The 20119-nt window shown below is 43.3% G+C and overlaps 1 protein-coding gene across 6 annotated transcripts in view; it reads right to left on the reverse strand.

Annotated features, from left to right (window-relative positions):
- The window catches only part of LOC126547922 (uncharacterized), a 289018-nt gene that overhangs the window by 164267 nt on the left and 104632 nt on the right, over positions 1–20119 (reverse strand). For all 6 annotated transcript variants that reach the window (XM_055063464.2, XM_055063465.2, XM_050195977.3 and 3 more), the window contains 2 exons: positions 16827–17006; positions 7148–7240 (listed from right to left, as the gene is read on the reverse strand). In XM_055063464.2, coding sequence (XP_054919439.1) covers positions 7148–7240; positions 16827–17006 — 273 coding nt within the window. The remainder of the gene's footprint in view (positions 1–7147; positions 7241–16826; positions 17007–20119) is intronic.

A 20119-nucleotide genomic window follows, 5' to 3' on the forward strand; every position in this document is an offset into this window, starting at 1 on the left:
GTCCACAGGCGACTGGCCGGCAACTATCATGAGTGGGCGTAGAAGTTTATTTGTGTGCTTAAGATGTGTTGAAAGAAAGTTCCAAACTGCATATGCAAATGTATGAATCTGTGGGCGTGAACATGCATATCTGATGCAATCTGTGTGCCTTATTCCAGTGGCCAATTGGTCTCATCTTCCGACATGCTATCATACTTTCCATAGTGTGCCGCTTTTGTCCCCGTTCCCTCTGTTGACGTCGCATATGGGAATCAATGTTGTTGACCCAGACGAACCTTGCACAGACACAGATTGAGCACCGTGGAAAGGCTGTGTGCAAGGAACCGACCTCAGCCGGGTGTTGGTTCAACAAATATTTCAAAAATTGAATAGTGTGGACAATCGATTCACCAATTGAATTATCTGAACGTTCACTATCCAGCTCGTCTTCATATACAGCCAAACTCATTTATAACAATACTCAAGTGCCAAGAAAATTAAATTGTTATAAGCCGGCTTGCACAAAAAGCAGAGGGGACAAACGACAATATTTTTTAATTAGATGGAAAGAAGTACAGTCGAATACACTTATAGCATTACTGGTTTTAACAATACTCAGATGTAACAATGCGCAGCCATGGCAACTTGAGCTTTTGTGGGTTGTAAGTAAAATAAATGGCTTACTACAACATTCCCACGCAGTATTATTGGCAATAACAATAAAATCTGGCTACTGGGTGTGGTAGCCCAGCTACCCGGGAGTGCTAGTTTTCGGACGCCAAGGGACAAGCAGACGCAACGAGCGGATGATATGCGACTCGGGGCCTCTCGGTAAGCGCTGAAAACTTTTCCCTTTTTTATTTTTACACACAAGTGTTAACTGCTGTTCAAAAATTCAGCGAAAATATATCGTGTACGTAGGCGCGTTCAAGACCGCATGAATGCGTGAGATTCGGGAAACAAGAGGTTAGGGTCACCGAGAATTGACACTATATCGTGGAACCTATGATGGTCAGCAAAACCTGCAAAGGGCGGACAAATCAGCGGATCTCTTAAGCATGTAGGGCCCTCTGGGCCGTACTTTTCAGCGACAACGTAGCCTAGCCGCCTACGGGATTATCTTACTGAGCTATGTCGAATGCTGAATTGCGATATTCGTCTTTTTTTTCTTTTTAAATTTGAGATTCTTTATCACACTATATTTGCAAGCTTGGAGTGATGCCTGACACCGGCAAAAGATGCCGAGAGCGAGTGGGACTATACTAATCCAGGTACAACCAAATTAAGAAGGCCCACTAAGCTTGAACAAAGACACTCCCTCACCAGAACAAAATTGGCCACCCTGGTGCAGTATTCGGCCACAACCTCCCTGATAATATCTACAATTAACCAATGGCCCTCAGTAACCAGCAGCTGCGAAAAGCACCTGACCAAGGCGGTGGTCAGACCTGTAACGCAGCAGAGGGTGCTAAGAATCTTTTTGTCCGGACAGGCCACCAATGGAAACTGACCCTTGCAACACTCAAACCCTCTCGAAGGAGGCTAGCTTAGCAGGACTCTTCGAGGAACTATCAGACATTGTTTGGGATATTATCGGCCTTAGTAAGATTAGAAGAACTGGTGAGACTTACACATTGCTAAATAACGGCATGTCCTCTGCTATAGAGGTCTCCCTGATAAGTAGCAATACGAGGTAGGATTCCTAATCCATAAGGACATAGCGGGCAACACTGACGAATTCTACAGCATTAATGAGAGGGTAGCAGTAGCCGTAATCAAACTTAATAAGAGGTATAGATTAAAGGTAGTACAAGCCTACACTCCAACATCAAGTCACGACGATGAGGAAGGAGATCAGCTTTATGAAGATGTTGAATTAGCGATGAGAAAAGTGCAAACTTGGTATACAGTAGTAATGGGTGACCTCAACGCAAAAGTGGGGAAAAAGCAGGCGGGTGAACTGGCAATTGGCAACTATGGCGTCAATTCTAGAAATGCTAGAGGAGATATGCTGGTAGAATTCGCAGAAAGCAGTAAGCTGCGAATAATGAACACCTTTTTCAGGAAACATAGCAGCAGAAAGTGGACCTGGAAAAGCACTAACGGTGAAACAAGAAATGAAATTGATTTCATACTTTCTGCCGATCCCAGCATAGTGCAGGATGTAGAAGTGATAGGTAGGGTAAAGTTCAGTGATCATAGGTTAGTGAGGGCTATGATTCACCTCAATTTGAACAGAGAAAGAGTAAAATTGGTCAAGAAAAAACAGGTCAACTTAGAGGCAATAAGGGTAAAAGCAGACAAATTTAAGCTGGTACTTGCAAACAAATATGCAGCCTTAGAACACAGATGATGATGATGATGACATAGAGGTAATGAAGGAAACCGTAACAAGGCTGGCTTCAGAGGCAGCAACTTAAGTGGGAGGCAAGGCCCCAAGGCAACCAGTAGGCAAGCTCTCCCAAGTAACAAAGGACCTAATAAAGAAATGACAAAGAATGAAAGTGTCCAACTCAAGAGGTAAGGTAGAATTCACGGAACTGTCAAAATTGTTCAACAAGGCCTGTATAAGTGATATTCAAAATTATAACGCGAAAAAGACTGAAGAAGCTGTAAAAAATGGACGCAGCCTGAAAATCGGTGAGAAGGAAGCTTGGCATAGGACAAACCAAGATGTCTGCACTGAAGGATAAGCAGGGTAATATCATCAGCAATCTCGAAGGTATAATAACAGCAGCGGAAGGATTCTATACTGACCTGTACAGTACCCAGAGGACTCAGGAGTACTCTATTCAAAACAATAAAGAACAGTATACAGAAACTCCTCCTGTAACTAGAGATGAGGTTACAAGGGCCTTGCAAGGCATGAAACGGGGAAAAGCGGCAGGAGAGGATGGAATAACAGTCGATTTAATCGAAGATGGAGGAGACATAATGCTAGGAAAACTGGCGGCTCTCTATACCAAATGTCTATAGAATGCAAGGGTCCCAGAAAACTGAAAAAATGCAAACATTATACTAATCCACAAAAAGGGAGACGTTAAAGAACTGAAAAATTATGGGCCCATTAGCTTACTCCCAGTATTATATAAAATATTTACCAAAATAATCTTCAATAGAATAAGGACAACACTGGACTTTAGTCAACCACGGGACCACGCTGGCTTCAGGAAGGGATACTCTACAATGGATCATATCCATGTCATTAATCAGGTTATCGAGAAATCCGCAGAGCACAGACAGCCCCTCTATATGGCTTTCATAGATTACGAAAAGGCATTTGATTCAGTAGAGATACCAGCAGTCATAGAGGCATTTCATAATGAAGGAGTACAGAACACTTACGTAAATACCTTGGAAAATATCTACAGATATTCCACAGCCACCTGAACTCTACGAAAGAAAAGTAGGAAGATACCTATAAAGAAAGGGGCCAGACAAGGATACGCAATCTCTCCAATGCTATTCACTGCGTGCTTGGAAGAAGTATTAAAGCTGTTAAATTGGGAAGGTTTAGGAGTAAGGATTGACGGCGAATACCTCAGCAACCTTCGGTATGTCGATGACATTGTTCTATTCAGCAACACTGCAGACGAGTTACAACAAATGACTGAGGACCTTAACAAGGACAGTGTAAGAGTGGTGTTAAAGATTAATATGCAGAAGATAAAGATGATGAATAACTGGGCAAGGGAACAAGAGTTCATGATCGCAAGTCAGCCTCTAGAGTCTGTGAAGGAGTACGTTTACCTAGGTAAACTAATCACAGGGAACCCTGACCATGAGAAGGAAATTCACAAAAGAATAAAAATGGTTTGGATCGCATATGGCAGACATCGTGAGCTCCTGACTGGAAGCTTACCATTATCATTGAAAAGGAAGGTGTACAATCAGTGCATTTTACCGGTGCTGACATATGGGGCAGAGACTTGGAGACTGACAAAGAAGCTTGAGAACAAGTTAAGAACTGCGCAAAGAGCAATGGAACGAAGAATGCTAGGCGTAACTTTAAGAGACAGAAAGAGAGCGGTTGGGATCAGAGAGCAAACAGGTATAGACAATATTCTAAAAGACATTAAGAGAAAAAAATGGTGCTAGGCAGGTCACGTAATCCGCAGATTAGATAACCGTTGGACCGTTAGGGTGACAGAATGGGTACCAAGAAAAGGGAAGCGCAGCAGAGGACGGCAGAAGACTAGGAGTTGCGACGATATTAGGAAATTTGTGGGTGATAGTTGGAATCGGTTGGTGCAGGACAGGGGTAATTGGAGATCGCAAAGAGAGGCCTTCGTCCTGCAGTGGACATAATATACGCTGATGATGATGATGATGACTGGGTGTCTGTGCTGAAAGAAAAAGGAAACCAAAATCCTGAAAAAGAAAAAAAAAACATGCAAGCTGCCCAAACTGTCTTGCCGCACACCCCGTACGACATGAATTCTCCGCAGAATCGGCAACCTCGTGCACCTCTCTCCCATCCCCCTTTCACTCCTTCAAAACACGAGTCACGTGCGCCAACTTCGAAGATGTTGAAGCGAGACGAGAGAGAGAGAGGTGTGCGAGGATGGTGTGAATGCAACGAAAGCATGGCTTGCAGCTTGCGCAGCACAAAGGCACATGTGGCAAAGGTGTGTGACAAGCATGCAGGTGCATCATGGCACTTGAGTGGGTGCAGACATACAGAATTGTAGCAAAATGGCGCAAATGGCGAGGCTGGACCCACCTCTGAATGATATATTAATGAAACATTACGCAGGTACAGAGATCCAATGAACTATAAAAAAATGATAAGATAGGCAAAACTCCATGCTACCATCACTGAACTTGCCCAGTTCAGTGTGAAGACTGCCAAGAACAGGCTCCTCCCTAACCTCTCTGCACACTCCTCCCTACTTCTCATTTTCGTTGCAGCAACAGACAAAATGGAAGCAAATAAGCAAAAATAAATGTAAATACTATTACTTCCGTCATTTAAACATCAGCATAACGGTTTCATTTTTAACCAATAGCAAGGTTTCCTCACACATTAACCTTTGAGATAGACCTGAGCTTCACCTTTTTGTGCTAATGAATTATTTCATGTGTTTAAGTACTGCAGTCGAACCCACTTATAACAATCCCAAATATAATGATCCATCGGTTATAACTAACATATTTAAGTGCATTTACGATTTTTTGAGCCTACCTATTGAAATTGACATTCTTTTTCTTTACACTTCCAGATATAACGAAATTTTTTAAAAGAATAGCCATACTATTACAATCAGTGCTTTGAACCTGGCCCTGGTAAAAAGAGGGTGCACTTGAAGTATCAAAGCGCGGAAGCGCAACCAAATTGGGTGTGCATATGCGCACCCCGCTTAAAGTCCTACTGCAACAGTAATATGGCCTTCAGAAGCTGTGAAAAAGGTCACTTGCTTTCAAGGCGCACCTTCAGAAAAGAGCGTACAGCACATCATACAGCACATATTTTGCTACAATAATGGTATGAAACTATATGGTACAGCATAAGCAGCATGGCGCAGGGCATGCAGCAGACGTGTGCGCCAGCACGATATTGGATGCCATGATGGCAGCACTCTGTTCTTGCGCCATTGTCCGTGCAGCACCACGTGCATAATGCCTATTTCAAAGATTTGAAAAAACCATTCATGTCCTTCCACAATGGGAACAACGGCTACTCAAGCATCGCCATTCATGCAGTCTGAGTTGGCGAGAATGCTGCACCACGCACTGTGGCCACGCAATGTTGCAAAGGGTCGGCAGTTATCCGGAGATCATGGTTCGAGGACACTTTGTTTACGCGTTGCCGATTGCTGATAACCGTTCACAGTAACATTCTACGTTTCGAACATCACACTTTTTTCACTTGAGGCGACACAGACAACCTATCTTTATGACTCTTATGTGGTTGATGCGCAGTCGTAACGCCGGGACCACGATGTTAGAGACATCTTCACAGAATGGCTGCATGCCGCAGTAGTTTCCCCGAAGTTTACGCTTCCAGCAAAATAGAAGGCTTCACTTTCTCATGCAGAATACAGTCATGTCCCGCTGGTAATGAAATATATCACAAGCCCTCAAATACAATATTGTGGCTGCGCTTGCAGTTTCGAAATGACAGGTGATCAGAACCGGGCGCCGTTTTGAGAGAGCTATACGACGCTGCATTTCGTTCTTTAGATCAAAATTTCTAATTGAAAACTGCAGCTAATGGCAAGATTGCACCAGGAACAAGAATGACACTGGTTTTCGGACCAAAGTGCTACCGAATTGTAACTATCAACGCCAGCTTCAATGCTGTGAATTTTTTAGCATATTTAAGAGTGAGTCCATATATATTGCAGTACTGATATAACAACCAGTTTGATTGGTACTATCGAGTTCATTATAAATGGGTTTGACTGTATTACTGTGCTATTGTTTGTGTAATATGTCAACTGCTGGTATTTGTATTAATATTTTTTCTTACTGTGCATGTGTGTGTATTGCCTGTTTAGCAATATTTTGTTTTCTTTAAACATATATGAAATGCCCCCCCCCCCCCCCCCCCCCTCCCCTGTGTTTCACTATGGGACCTCTTTCTGCATGACCAATGTACCATAAATATTCAACTTCAACAACTTGGGTGGCAGGCTGAAGCATGACTTTGACCTCGCTAGCTTGTTTGCATCGTAGCTCACATCAGCTTAGAGTGTATTTCAGCTCACAGCTGAAAGGCTATTGTCATCTTAGCTCTCAAGTAAATTTGCTTTGACCAACAGGTTTAATCCAAACATGATTCCCGAAATATTTGACCATATGTTTCTTGGCTCAGAGAGAGAATAAACTTTTAAATGGCAAACAAGAAGGAAATTTTCCTCAATGAGTGGCATAACCGAAAACACTGAACCCTAGCTATGAGGGATGCTGTAGTGGAGGGCTCTGGTTTAATTTTGACCCCCCAATGCACAGTACACGAGTGTTATTGCATTCCGCCCCCTTTGGAATCCGGCCGCAGCAGCTAGAAGTCAACACCCGACCTCATGCTGAGCAGTGCAGCACCATAGCCACTGCGGTACTGTGGCGGATACAAGTTTGCATTAATGAAAGTGAAGTATGGATTCTATAATAGCAAAATCAATCTTGTCAATGATAAAATACAGGAAATGTATTTTACAACACATACCTCGATAAAACTTGCTTTCTCACGAATAGCAGCATGTAGACAATTGCATTCAGATTCAAGTTCAGCCTGACGACTTTTCAGCACGACTGCCTCCTGTAAAAAGAGCACATACCATTGACGATGCAGTCAAGCATGCATATACTACATTTAAATATTATTGCAAGACACACTAAATTACATTTCACTTTCAAGGTTGATATTTAAAATTTCGGGCCAAATTGAAATGTAGAAATGATAAGGTAAAGGGAAATGAAAGCGTACGAAAAAGCTACTTGCCACCAGTGGGAGCTGAACCTACATCCTCCGCATTATGCGTTCAATGCCCTACTAATTGAGCTAATGCGACGCTTGGAATACTTTCATTAGCTTCATTATCTGTTGGCTTCATATGGTTGTGACTAACGAAAATAGGGCCTCTCAGTCTCCTTTCTTGTTAAGCTGCCATGGTCTGCGAAGCGTTTCAGAAATACGGAATTTCAAATGCCATGGATGGCACCAATAGTGATAGGGCTGTTGAGAGTGATGAACTGCAACAATGAGTAACCCCCAGTCCTACCCACTATGACTCGTATGCAATAAATTTTCTTATTCAAAGTGAAAAATCACCGTTAGTATACCTTTTAGAATGAAGCGTTCAAAGTAAAAAGCATGACTATTTTTCTGAAACATGAAAATTCGGGTGCGTGAAATGCAAACTGTCCCTTTCTTCAATCAAGCAAATATGCAGCAGCAATGCATGCACATTACCAAGACTTTTCTGCAAATGGTGCAACCCATGTGAAGTGTCGCTACTGCAAGTTTTCCCGCTAAATTAATCCAAGCGCCAGCTCTTTTAGTCTAAGCGCCAGTCAATTTAATCCCGGTGCCACACATGTAATCCCAGTGCCATATAATTTAATCTGCACGCCACGTATTTTAACCCAAACGGCAGTGAATTTTATCCAAAGTAAAGATGCATTTGCAGAGGTGTCCTAAGCAGTTCAAAATGACGACGAAATGTTATAATGTTGTGCTGACCAAACACAACTGAGGAGCCTTGATGGGCGTTGTCATGTGCAAACAAAAAATGCCTTTCTTGCACGATACATCATCGAAATAATACACTGTATGGAAATCATATTATTGCTATGGACAGGTCATGCAAAACACAGCTATATGATTTGATGACTTTGCTGATATGCATTGAAACAAAGTAGATGCAGCAACAAATCAATTTCTAAAGCTGATAAAAACAGGCCGAAAAGAGTGTGACATGATATCTCATTATTCTGTTTTCTACAAGCTCCATTGCCATGCATATCAAATGAATGAGCTTCGAACAATCTCAGCGATTATAACCACGTAGCCCATCTCAGATCACGTGGAAGAGGGCGTCACGGGATCTCGCGTAACATTCACCAGTGTTACGATACTGACGTTTAAGCACCATACAAAATCAGCGGAACCAAAGCTGACAAGTGCCCGCCTGGACAAGAGTGGGCCCAACACAGATAGTGACACGCCAACAAAAGCACTCTTGTCGAGGCAACAGAACCTCTGCCCCTCGTAGAATCGATGACTGCCATGAAACGGAGCCTGACCCTGACAAACAGACCATCACAAATGAACCCCTAATTGATCAAAGGTGCCAACATCGAGGACTTCCATGGGAACGACTTATATATCGTGTTCCCAGCTTGCCACGTCATTGCCTCGCATGCAGGGGCTTACGTGCAAGACTGGAGGCAGAGCCCGGCGGGATGATGTGACATCATGGGCAGCATTTTTTGGACGGATCAATGATTCTGGTTGGCTGAGAAGAACAGTGAATTCCCCCAATGAAAGAAAGGGGAAAGAGAAGGCATAAAAAGTGGATCTTGAGTGTTGTGGGGGTGTGCTCTGTAGTCATAGGTGTGCTCCGAATCATGCTTGTACTACATATTACTCAAACTCGTGCTGGTACATGTAAACTCGCAACATGTAAAAATGTAAATAAGCCCTTTTCCTCATCTCTTGGAGGTCAGCCCGGACTTCTCGATCACCCAGCACCTGGCATATCACCAGCCACGGAACCATAATGGCCACTCAGACACTGAGTCGCAATAACTGGTTGACAATGATGGGCTACGCTACCCTGAGTCCCAACACCAGCTTATTCCTGATTCCCAAGCACATTGACATGAATATCAAAAGATTGGGCTTCAAAGAAGCTTTGTGATAGTACCCGCACAAGACACGTTATACCTTGTGGTAAAGGGTGTCACGGGACCTAGTGTAACTTTAGAAAGCCCACACATGATTCACAAACACACTAACATGGGTGTCAAACAAATGCTAAATTCAAAAGTTATGCGATACTACCCATGTAAAGAACGTCAAATCACACGGGAAAGGCTGTCACATGACCTCAGATATCTTTTGCTCACCCATCTGAGATTCCCAAGCATACTTCGGATATCAAACGAACGGACTTCAAACAAGCACTGCGATGGTATGCACGTCACGCACATCAAACGAGGTGGTAAAGTGTGTCACGTGACCCAACGAAACTTTTGAAAGTCCACACGTGATCACAAACACATTGACATGGGTATCAAACGAACGAGAATCGCAAATGCTATGTGACAGTATGTACATAGTAAACGTCGAATCAGATGGGAAAGGCTGTCCTGTGACCTTACATATCTTTTGCCAGGCCCATGGGTCATTACCATCCATACTGACATGGATATCAAACCAGTGAGCTTCAAAGAATCTCTGTGATAAGTACATCACATACTTCAGACCACATGAAAAAAAGTCACGTGACATCACGTAACTTTCGCAAGCATGAATATCAAACGAACGGGAATCGAAGAAACTGCAGTGGCACCCATGTAGCGAACGTCGGACCACATGGCAGAGGGTATCATGCGACCTCGCGTAACTTTCGCTGGCCCCTGCGTGCTTCCCAATCATATTGACATGAATATCATACAAACTGGCTTCGAAGAAGCTCTGCAATGGTACCCACAAATAGCTTGTCAGACCATGTGAAAAGGAGTGTCTCCAGTCACGGGACTTTCTCCAGTCATTCGGTGATTCCCGAACATAGTGACACGCATACTAAACGAAGAAGGATCAAACATGCCAGTGCGACTTGTCATGCAACACCAGTGAAATGGAAGTGAAAAGCACTCACGTCCCTTCATATAACTCTGCATTGAATGTGAGTGACTGCCGAACTGACTGATGTGGATATCACGGTGAGAGGAATTTACCTTGAAAGCGATGTGGTACTGATAGAAGAACTGAATTGGTAAAGCTTGCCATAATGTTTTTTTCTTTCCTTGCACACACACAGGAAGACAGAAATATTTGCCAATGCTGGCTTCGGTAGTTGCTCTTCACACATTAACGATGCTATCAAATTGTTGTCATATCATAGTGCACTATGATATGACACACTGTTGCTATTTAAGCACCTCGAATATATCGCAAAGTGCGCATGCAGATTAAAATGGCAATCTGAAATATTACAACAAATTAGGAAATATATAGTACAACACTGCACGAGTCCAAGCATTGTGGTGTTTGAAGTAGAGAAATTTAATCAGGATTATTCTCACCGATCTTTATTCTGTTCACATGTTTGTTCTGTTCCATTGAGTGGCCAATTCCGGTGAAAGCGGGCACGCAACTTATTCGAGCCAAAAACACACGGCAAAGATAAAAAAAAGAAGGAAAGTAACTTCATATATTACGCCTAGTCATGTTACTGCTCACCCAGGGTTCAGAAAAGCATGTACCTCTTTTCACATAAAAAGGAATATTGTGCAGTAATTGCACCCAAAGCAGCACAGCATCCCGAGCAACGAGAGCATTAGAACAATTCGATAGCATCATTAATGTGTGACGAGCAACTACCGTAGCCAGAATTTGCAAGTATTTTAGTCTTCCTGAGCATGTGTGAGGAAAGAAACAAAAATTACGGCAAGCTTTACCAGGTCTTCTATCAGTACCACATCGCTTTCAAGGTAAATTATTCTCTCTGTGATATTCACATCAATCAGTTCAGCAGTCAGTCACATTTAATACAGTTACGTGAAGTCGCATACGCTTTTCACCTCTGTTTCCGTGGTGTTGCGTGGCAACAGTTGCACTGGCTGTTCGATTCCAGTTCGTTTAGTATGCCCGTTAGTATGTTTGTGAATCACCCTATGACTGGAGAACATCCAATCAGGTGACATTAAAAATTAAATTATGGGGTTTTACGTGCGAAAATCACTTTCTGATTATGAGGCACGCCGTAGTGGAGGACTCCAGAAATTTCGACCACCTGGGGCTCTTTATTGTGCACCTAAATCTAAGTACACGGGTGTTTTCGCATTTCGCCCCCATCGAAATGCGGCCGCCGTGGCCAGGATTCAATCCTGCGACCTTGTGCTCAGCAGCCTAACACCATAGCCACTGAGCAACCATGGCGGGTATCAGGTGACGTGACACTCCACTTCATGTGGTCTGACGTGCTCTTCCTGGGTATCATCGCCGAGCTTCTTCGAAGCCAGTTCATATGATATCCATGTCAATATGGCTGGAAAGCACCCAAGGCCTGTGAAAGCTATGTGAGATCACATGATTCGATGTTCGCTACATGGGTACCACTGCACAGCTTCTTCGATTCCCATTCGTTTGATATCCCTGTCAGTATGGTTGGGAATTACCCATGGGCTGGCAAAAGCTATGTGATGTCACGTGACTATATTTCACGCGGCCTGAAGTGCACGATGTGCATGCCATCATAAAGCTTCTTCATAGCCCGTTTGTTTGATATCCATGCCAGCATGGTTGGTAATGACCCATGGGCCTGGTGAAAGATAATTAAGGTCACGCGACACCCTTTCCCACCTGATTTGATGTTCGCTAAGTGTATCTCGTCACATAACGTTTGTGGTTCATGCATTTTATACCCATGTCAGTTTGTTTGTGATCACATGTGGGCTTTCGAAAGTTATGTTTTGTCACGTGATAACCTTCACTACCTGGTCTGACGTGTCTTGCATGCACATCATAGCAGAGCTTTTTTGAAGACTGTTCGTTTGACACCCATGTCAGTATGGTTGGGAATGACCCATGGGCCTTGCAAAAGTTACGTGAGGTCACATGACACCCTTTTCCACTAGGTTGGACATGCACGACGTACACATCATCGCTAAGCTTGTTCTAATCCGTTCGTTTGATATACATATATGGTTGGAAACCACGCATGGGCTAGCGAAAGATACACGAGGTCATGTGACAGCCTTTCCCACTTGGTTTGATGTTTGGGGCGTGTATAATATCGCATAGCTTTTGCTATTCCCATTCATTTGACACCCATGTCAGTGTGTTTGGGAATCACATGTGGGCTTTCAAAAGTTACGCTAGGTCACATGACACCCTTTACCACCTGGTCTAACGTGTCTTACATGGGTACTATCACAGAGCTCCTTCGAAGACCGACTGCTTGATATCCATGTCAATATGGTTGGGAATCGGGAATAAGCTGGCGAATGTTATGTGAGATCCCGTGACACCCTCTTTCACATAATCTGAGATGGGCTACGTGGTTATAGCTGCAGTGGTTGTTCGAAGTTCGTTCATTTGATATCCATGACAATGGGGCTTGTAGAAAACAAAATGATGAGATATGATGTGACGCTGTTTTCAGCTTGTTTTTATCAGCTTTAGAAATCAACATTTTTTTGCTGGATGCACCTTTGTTTCAATGCATGTCTGCAAAGCCATGAAACAGCTGTGTTTTGCATGAAGAGTGCACTATTCCAATGATGTATCATGTGGGAAAGGCATTTTTGTTGTCACATGACAATGCTCTTCAAGATTCTTCAGTTGTGCTTGGTCAGCGCAACATTATAACATTTCGTCGTTATTTTGAACTTCCTAGAACACCTTTGCATATGCATCTTTACTCTGGATAAAAAAAATATGTGGCATGTAGATTATTTGGCATTGGGATTTAAATGCGTGGCATCTAAATTGAATTGACTCGCGCTTGGACTAAAATAGCTGGCCCTTGGAATAATTTGAGCCAGAAAACCTGTAGTTATTACATTCCTACTGCAGTCAAGACAAATTTGATTAGCTGCAGCTAGACCAACTATTAAGTTAAGCTGAACTGACAGGAATGCGCAATGATGTCTAAGGCAGTATTAGAGGACAAAGTTCCGATAAGTGAGAAATTGAGATAAGTAAGTTTAAGCACTAGTACAATGATGTCAAACTACCTCATTATACAGTCAAACCTTGATATATCAAATGTATATGTAGAATTATTGCATATATCAAACACTTTCTATATCACCTGGAAAATCGCATGCATATTCAATTTTTTATTTCGTACGGGGTAGGACGTAAAATGGTCGAACTCCGCCACCCATGACCACATGCACTTTGTTGACAGGCGGCAAGCTTTCCTGCAACACCCTCGAAAATAGCAGTGGCGCGATGGGTGTTCCCGACTGCTGCGCACTATATGTAGTTGCACACATCGATTGCCCAGAGGGTGCCATTTGAACATAGCGGCTTACACATGCGGCAGCTTGGCTAGTTCAACATCAGCAGCGCATTGCATTTGTTGCACTGACTCCTCCTCGGTGCCACACTCTGTGCCTGCCGCGCCTCGCGAGGAATGGCGGTTTGCATCCACAAAGGTGCGCGACAGGGCGCGCTCACTGGGCTCACTTTGCAATTTTTGGATGGTGTCGCTTGCGCTTAGGAATAGTTCAGGTGTCCACCTCGAGGGAGACAGGTGCGGTGTTCCCGATAAGGAATGTGAAAAATAAACATGAAAAAGTGGCCTTGGCAGACGCCACTTCATATTTTGTTATGGACAGTGTTTCAAAATGCTTCGATTGACGGGTGTGGAAATCGCAGAGGAAGTAGCGGCCAAATGAAGACACTGCCGAGGTTGATCCCGCAAGCACTTTTGCTTCGCTCCCGACTTCAACTGAGGCTGTAGCTGCTTTGGCCCTTCTTCGCCGCTACTGCGGCACAATTGAAGGCACCGGCCTATCACTTGTGGATCGTTCAGACTATGTTGAGGACACCGTGGTTAAGCACATGGCTGGCAATAAGAAGCAGGCTACAGTGTACTGCTGCAGTACTTTCAGCCAAAAAAAAAAAATACTTTGTGTGTAGCTTCAAGTGAGTATTTACTGTGGCACAATTGGGGCGCGATCGGGGATCGTTGTTCCGAGCGCACGTTTGGTTGCGGCACACGCAATTGGCCTAGGCCAATTGCACGTGGTGCAACCAAACGCGCACTCCGAACAACGATCCCCAAGGTGCTCTTGGTTCATTGATTGATTTGTACAAAGTCTTGATGCATTTTTTACATGATCTTATATATCAAATTCTGGTTATATCGAACTACTATTTCACCGTCACTGCGCTATTCGATATATCGAGGTTTGACTGTAGCTGCATGACTATCACTTAGTCACAGAGAATCAAGATATCATTTATATTTACAGATAAATAACATTCAGATTTATCTTTACAGATTATAAAAAGAGAATAAAAATAATGTGCACTTGAAAGGGGCACAGTTTGCATTGTTCACCAGATTGAATGTGGTGGTGTGAAGTCATTGTAAAATATGTGAACGCCCGGCACCATTGCACGGGCATTCACCTGTTCTGTCATCCTTATGCCTCTCTCCTTTTCACTCACTACAGTTGTCAGCGGTGGCGCTCCACTCGCGATGGTTTGTGATTGGGTGCGCTCACGTCATGGGGTAGCCGCTGTTGGTTGTGACGAGAGCATCTCTCCAGGACCAGCACTGGTACATACAGGCTTTCCTCTCTTCCATCAGCCCCTTTGTGCTTCAAACTTGAGAGCTTGTGTACGGTGCCTTTGCCCATATGGCAAGTGCATACTTTGTGCTAATTCTTTCAGGACGCTAAGCTGAAGAGCGGCGCCTAATGCTCGTGTGCGGTCAAATTGCGCCGAGCAGCACTTATCGGAGGCCCAAGCTAAAGGATATTGCCCAAGCTCTCGCGAGTTGGCCCACTAGCAAGACCATAGGGACAGCGATGTGCTAGCATAGCACAGTGACATGCTTATAGGTGCTCCTATCTGTATTTTCGCCCTTGGCGAGAGAGCCCTTTGGTTTCCGTGAACCCCAGGACTGGGCATTGGTGCAGTGTTGGGTACCACAGGAGACAAACAGTTTTCACTAACTCAGGGCAATACTGTGTTCTCTAGTGTGCATAGCGCTCTGTAGCCCCTTTGCAGCCTGAGAGTGTGCTAGGTGACGGCTGACGCGGCCCTGTGGCTTGCTAAGTTCACTCAAACACACGGTGGTTGGTACTCCTGTGAGACCCTAGGACCCCCATAGCATCAAGCCTTACTTCCTGTGAAGCTGATGATACGTTCACATTATGTTAGTTTGAATACTTACTGGGAGTTCCCTTTACAGCTCAGACTGCTTATAACGTAACCGCTTATAGTGAAAGACCACATATAATGCAGTCTTTACTGACTACTATTGATCTTCCCATAGAAATCAATGTATATGTCTACCACTTATAGTGTAGCTGCGCGAAACAAAATACCAGTTACAATGCAGTTGCCGGAAAATCCTGCAGACAAGCAAGGCACTGAGCACGCTTCCTTACGAGGTTTGCCGACCGAAGGGAAGAGCAACAAGGGCGATTCGGAGGAGGAGAATACACGAATCGAGCAAACAAACAAACAAATGAGAGAAAAAAAAGAAAGGGAAGAAAGAACTCAGTGGCAGCATGCTGGCTCAGCGGGAATGCAAGGTTGCCTAGGCGACGAAGAAGCCTTTTGCTACAGCTGCTTATAAGCAGAACACGGTCTGCACCGAACGCATGCGCATAGTCAGGCCGGAAAAACGAATTTCTACAATAAAATGAATTTTTAGTTTTTTTTTGCGACTTCAGCACAGTGGAAAAATTTATTGAGTCCATGTGTGCGTTTCACATTAGCCCACTGCCGTACGTGTTGTTGCAAAGTGCAGATACCACACACTTGACTGTAACTACGCAGTGTTGTCAGTTTAAACTTTGTGCCGCAAGTTCATCAGTGCGGAGTGCTGTCCACACATAAGCTTTTGCTGTTCCTACCAGTATGCACACATAGAAACATTTGCTACAGGCGTTCACAGTAAATGCCAGCTGATCACCTGCAAACCCCGCTTCACACACGCTGTCATTAATTCGGCCTGTGCGCATGATATCGTGCAATATCTCAGTGTATTCATTCGTCTATCGTTACAAGTCAAGGGCGAACTTCCCGCAACAGCATGCCACCCGATACCCCGTCGGGTGTGCCGAACCAGCGCCATCTTGTCGGGAGTCGGTGGCCTAAGTTGCAATTTAGTGCTGAGTCAACAAAATGCTTCACAGTGGCTATATGGCACTTGGAAAGCTGAGAGACCGCCTCCCTGACGAAAGTGAGGGCACATCCCAATCATATGCTTCGATTCGCAGACAACGCAGAAGTGCACGTGCACATTTTGCACATGCAGCAACCTATGAAAAATGCTGTTTTGGTTACAGTACGGTATCGCTTATAGCGCGGAAATTCGCAACACTGGCAGCTTACATCATAAACGGTCTATGCTGTAACAGTGTACCATACTGCACATACACAGGTGGAAGACCCCATTCAATGAAGTTTATAAAAAAATTAACACCTCAGCTTGTCTCTTCAATTCATGGATCTCCATATTAGCAGACTCCAGAAGCTTGTCTTTCTGCTTACACACAGTATCGTGCAATTGGGAAGCCGACCTAATCTCCATTTCAATTTGTCGCCGTCGAGTCTGACTTGCATGAAGACGTGATTTCAGATGCGTTATTTCGTTGTTCAAACTCTGAAATGAGAAGAAGGTTACGGATGTAGGTGTTGGAGAGAGATGCTCAAAACACCTGAAAGCAACATTTCACAATAAGGTATGCAGTAGAGAATTTTCCCAGAATTCAAAAACTAAGCGTGTTTAAATATTGAAATTTTTAAATTGAATTGAATAAAAATATTTGAGAATGTTGACCTGTGAATATTGAATCAAGTACTGCACTTTTTTTCTAAACACAGTGAGCTATAGTTTGCACGGAGTCTTCTTCGATTTACACGGGTTATTTGTAGGCCTATTGAAATGCATGTAATGCTTTTCGCAAATGGACATCTGGTCAACTGGGAAGCTAGTAAATGAGAAAGCTACTTTCAGTTATCTGGTGCACCATGACAATGACACTAATGAATAAAAAAGGAACAGTCCATCACCAGACGCAATTACTGTGTTGAATGCATTCAAGGAGAGAAGTTTGATACTACATCACTGCATGCTGTTTTAAAGGGATGAAAACATGATGCAAATCACCAAATAATAAATTTGCTTGCCTAATTCGACAAAACACATTCACATATAGGCTGCCTAAAATTAAGACATTCACAGTGAATGACTAAATTATTGAGCAGAAGTTATCTCCCCATGCATCAACTCAGAAAGTGGTGCCCTTGCACAGGAACAGTAGCTTGCCTACAGCAGACTCCTTCAAAACAGTCCTTACTTACATTGTTCTCTCTCCTCTGAGACTCCAAGAAGTCTGTTATCCCTTACATATTTAAAAGAAATGAATATTCGACATCTTCAAATAGTGAATTCTTGAATCAAATTGAACAGCAAGGACTATGTATTCGATAATCAAATATATAGTCATTGCTATTCAATTTGATTCGTATTCAAAATTTTAAACGTTTGCACACCCCTATCAAAAACAAATTGGGGTAAAAAAACAAAACAAGGCTAGCTACAGCACAGCAAAAAAGCGTGTATAATGGACTGAAAATAATTACGTTGTGTTTGAGTTAGGAAGAAAGCTCAAGATATTTAAAAAAATCGGGCTGCAGGAAATATCACCTTATGTCTGCACATCAACAGTGTTTTTATATTGTGTTTTATTAAAAAAGATTAAATTATGGGGTTTTACGTGCCAAAACCACTTTCTGATTATGAGGCACGCCATAGTGGAGGACTCCGAAAATTTCGACCACCTGGGGTTCTTTAACGTGCACCTAAATATAAGTACACGGGTGTTTTCGCATTTCGCCCCCATCGAAATACAGCCGCCGTGGCCGGGATTCGATCCCGCGACCTCGTGCTCAGCAGCCCAACGCCATAGCCACTGAGCAACCACGGTGGGTTGTTTTATTTTGAGTTGCGTTTGAGTTAGGAAGAAGGCTCAAGATATTTTTTTTTTAAATCTGGCTACAGGGAATATCACCTTATGTCTGCACATCAACAGTGTTCTTATTTTGACAGTGAAAGGAATACATAAGATGCTTCACTACTGAAATATTAAAAGGTGAAGCAACCCATTTCTCGTATTCACAGACACTAGCATTTCATTGTTAAAAGCAGCATCTGACATGACAACTCTTATTTTTCATCGCCACATTCTTTCACTTTCCCTTTATCTCAAATATTTTTACGGCATGCTAAATCACCCACCTCACATCATGCCACCTTCACGCATATTCCAGTGCACCAGCTATAGACTGCAAGTTGCTCATCCTCGCACCCAAACCGTCACATTTCAAGGTACATTTTTTCCTTGGGTAGCCGAAGCCTAGAATGACCTTCTCTACTATATTGCCGCCATGATAAGTCATTTTAAAATTATGGAGACTTACCACTCGTATTTTACATTAATCACTTGTTTATTTCCTATGTAATTGCTATCCACCTTTATGTAATACCCTGAATGGCTTCTTTAAGGTAATAAAGTAAAGCGAAGTGAACTGTCACTATAAGTGAAGTCACTGTGAACATGAGTGTTGCAGAGTTCTTGCTGTGCAGCTTGGAGGGTGACAAGCATTCAACCACCTTCCGGGAATCTTTTGACCACTGTGGTTGCAAGAGGAGGCCAAGCAGGCCCAGAGTTAGCTGCAGTTATGCATGCAATGACTTCATTTCTTTAGACCCGTGTTTCTCAAACCACGGACCACACCCTCAAAGGGGTCATAAGCCTTTTTCTGGGGGGTCATGATGGGTCGAACTATATGTACGTTCTGCTTGACGGAATAGAGATGAATTTTCAGTCTAGGTGCCCATACTCTTTCAACACTGTTTTCTTTAAGAGTACTATATTGACACAGGTACTTGTTTATCTTTATCAGGTGACTACGTTTCACCGTCTAACAAATGTTACCACTCTGCGCAGGACGTGCCTGTATGTATTGGAAGTTTCTCAATGTTATCGATGGTTCTATCCGCTGTCTGTTGTCACCGAACGTTGTATATTCTGATTGCATGTATGCGCGACGCAAATTGTGTAGCACTTCCTGGAAGACACGCCATCACCAGCGATTACTCCGGAACCTTCGATAACTCATGTAAAAAAGCCTATGCGCCTGACCCGCTGATCAGATTTCGATGATCGCCGGCTGTTCGCCGCTATCGTTCTGCTTTGAGCATAGCCTATTTTTGTGGGCACAGGTTCACCCAATAAAAGTTAGTTTCGTCATTCACACTATCGCTACTGTGCTTTTTACCGTCACTACTACATGACAATATCAACCCTGAAATCATGTTTGTTATGCAGAGTATAATATTAGTATTGGCCACACAGTGGACGGCAAACAGCAAGACAAACAGCGATCTAAACCTTCGGTCGCAACAAAGAAAACTCCACTGAACATGACCTCCCAACCACACCCAGTTTTGTCTTGCTGAAACTGTAGGATTGGGATTCAGCAGATATGGTTGTATCAAGACAGCAAATACATCCTTCTCATTAAAATACAATAATAAATCAATCCTCGTTAAAAAAAATTAAGCACTTTTGGTACCTCTCTCTGCAGTGCTTAATGTCTTTTAAATAACCTAAATGTAAATTTATCTGCATTATTGAAAAACAAATTTTCAGAAGACTTATAGAGGTAGCGGTGGTGGTGGTGGTGGGGGGGGGGGGGTCAAGGTAGGTA

The sequence above is a fragment of the Dermacentor andersoni genome, chromosome 1, assembly GCF_023375885.2.
Source record: "Dermacentor andersoni chromosome 1, qqDerAnde1_hic_scaffold, whole genome shotgun sequence".
Taxonomy (NCBI): domain Eukaryota; kingdom Metazoa; phylum Arthropoda; class Arachnida; order Ixodida; family Ixodidae; genus Dermacentor; species Dermacentor andersoni.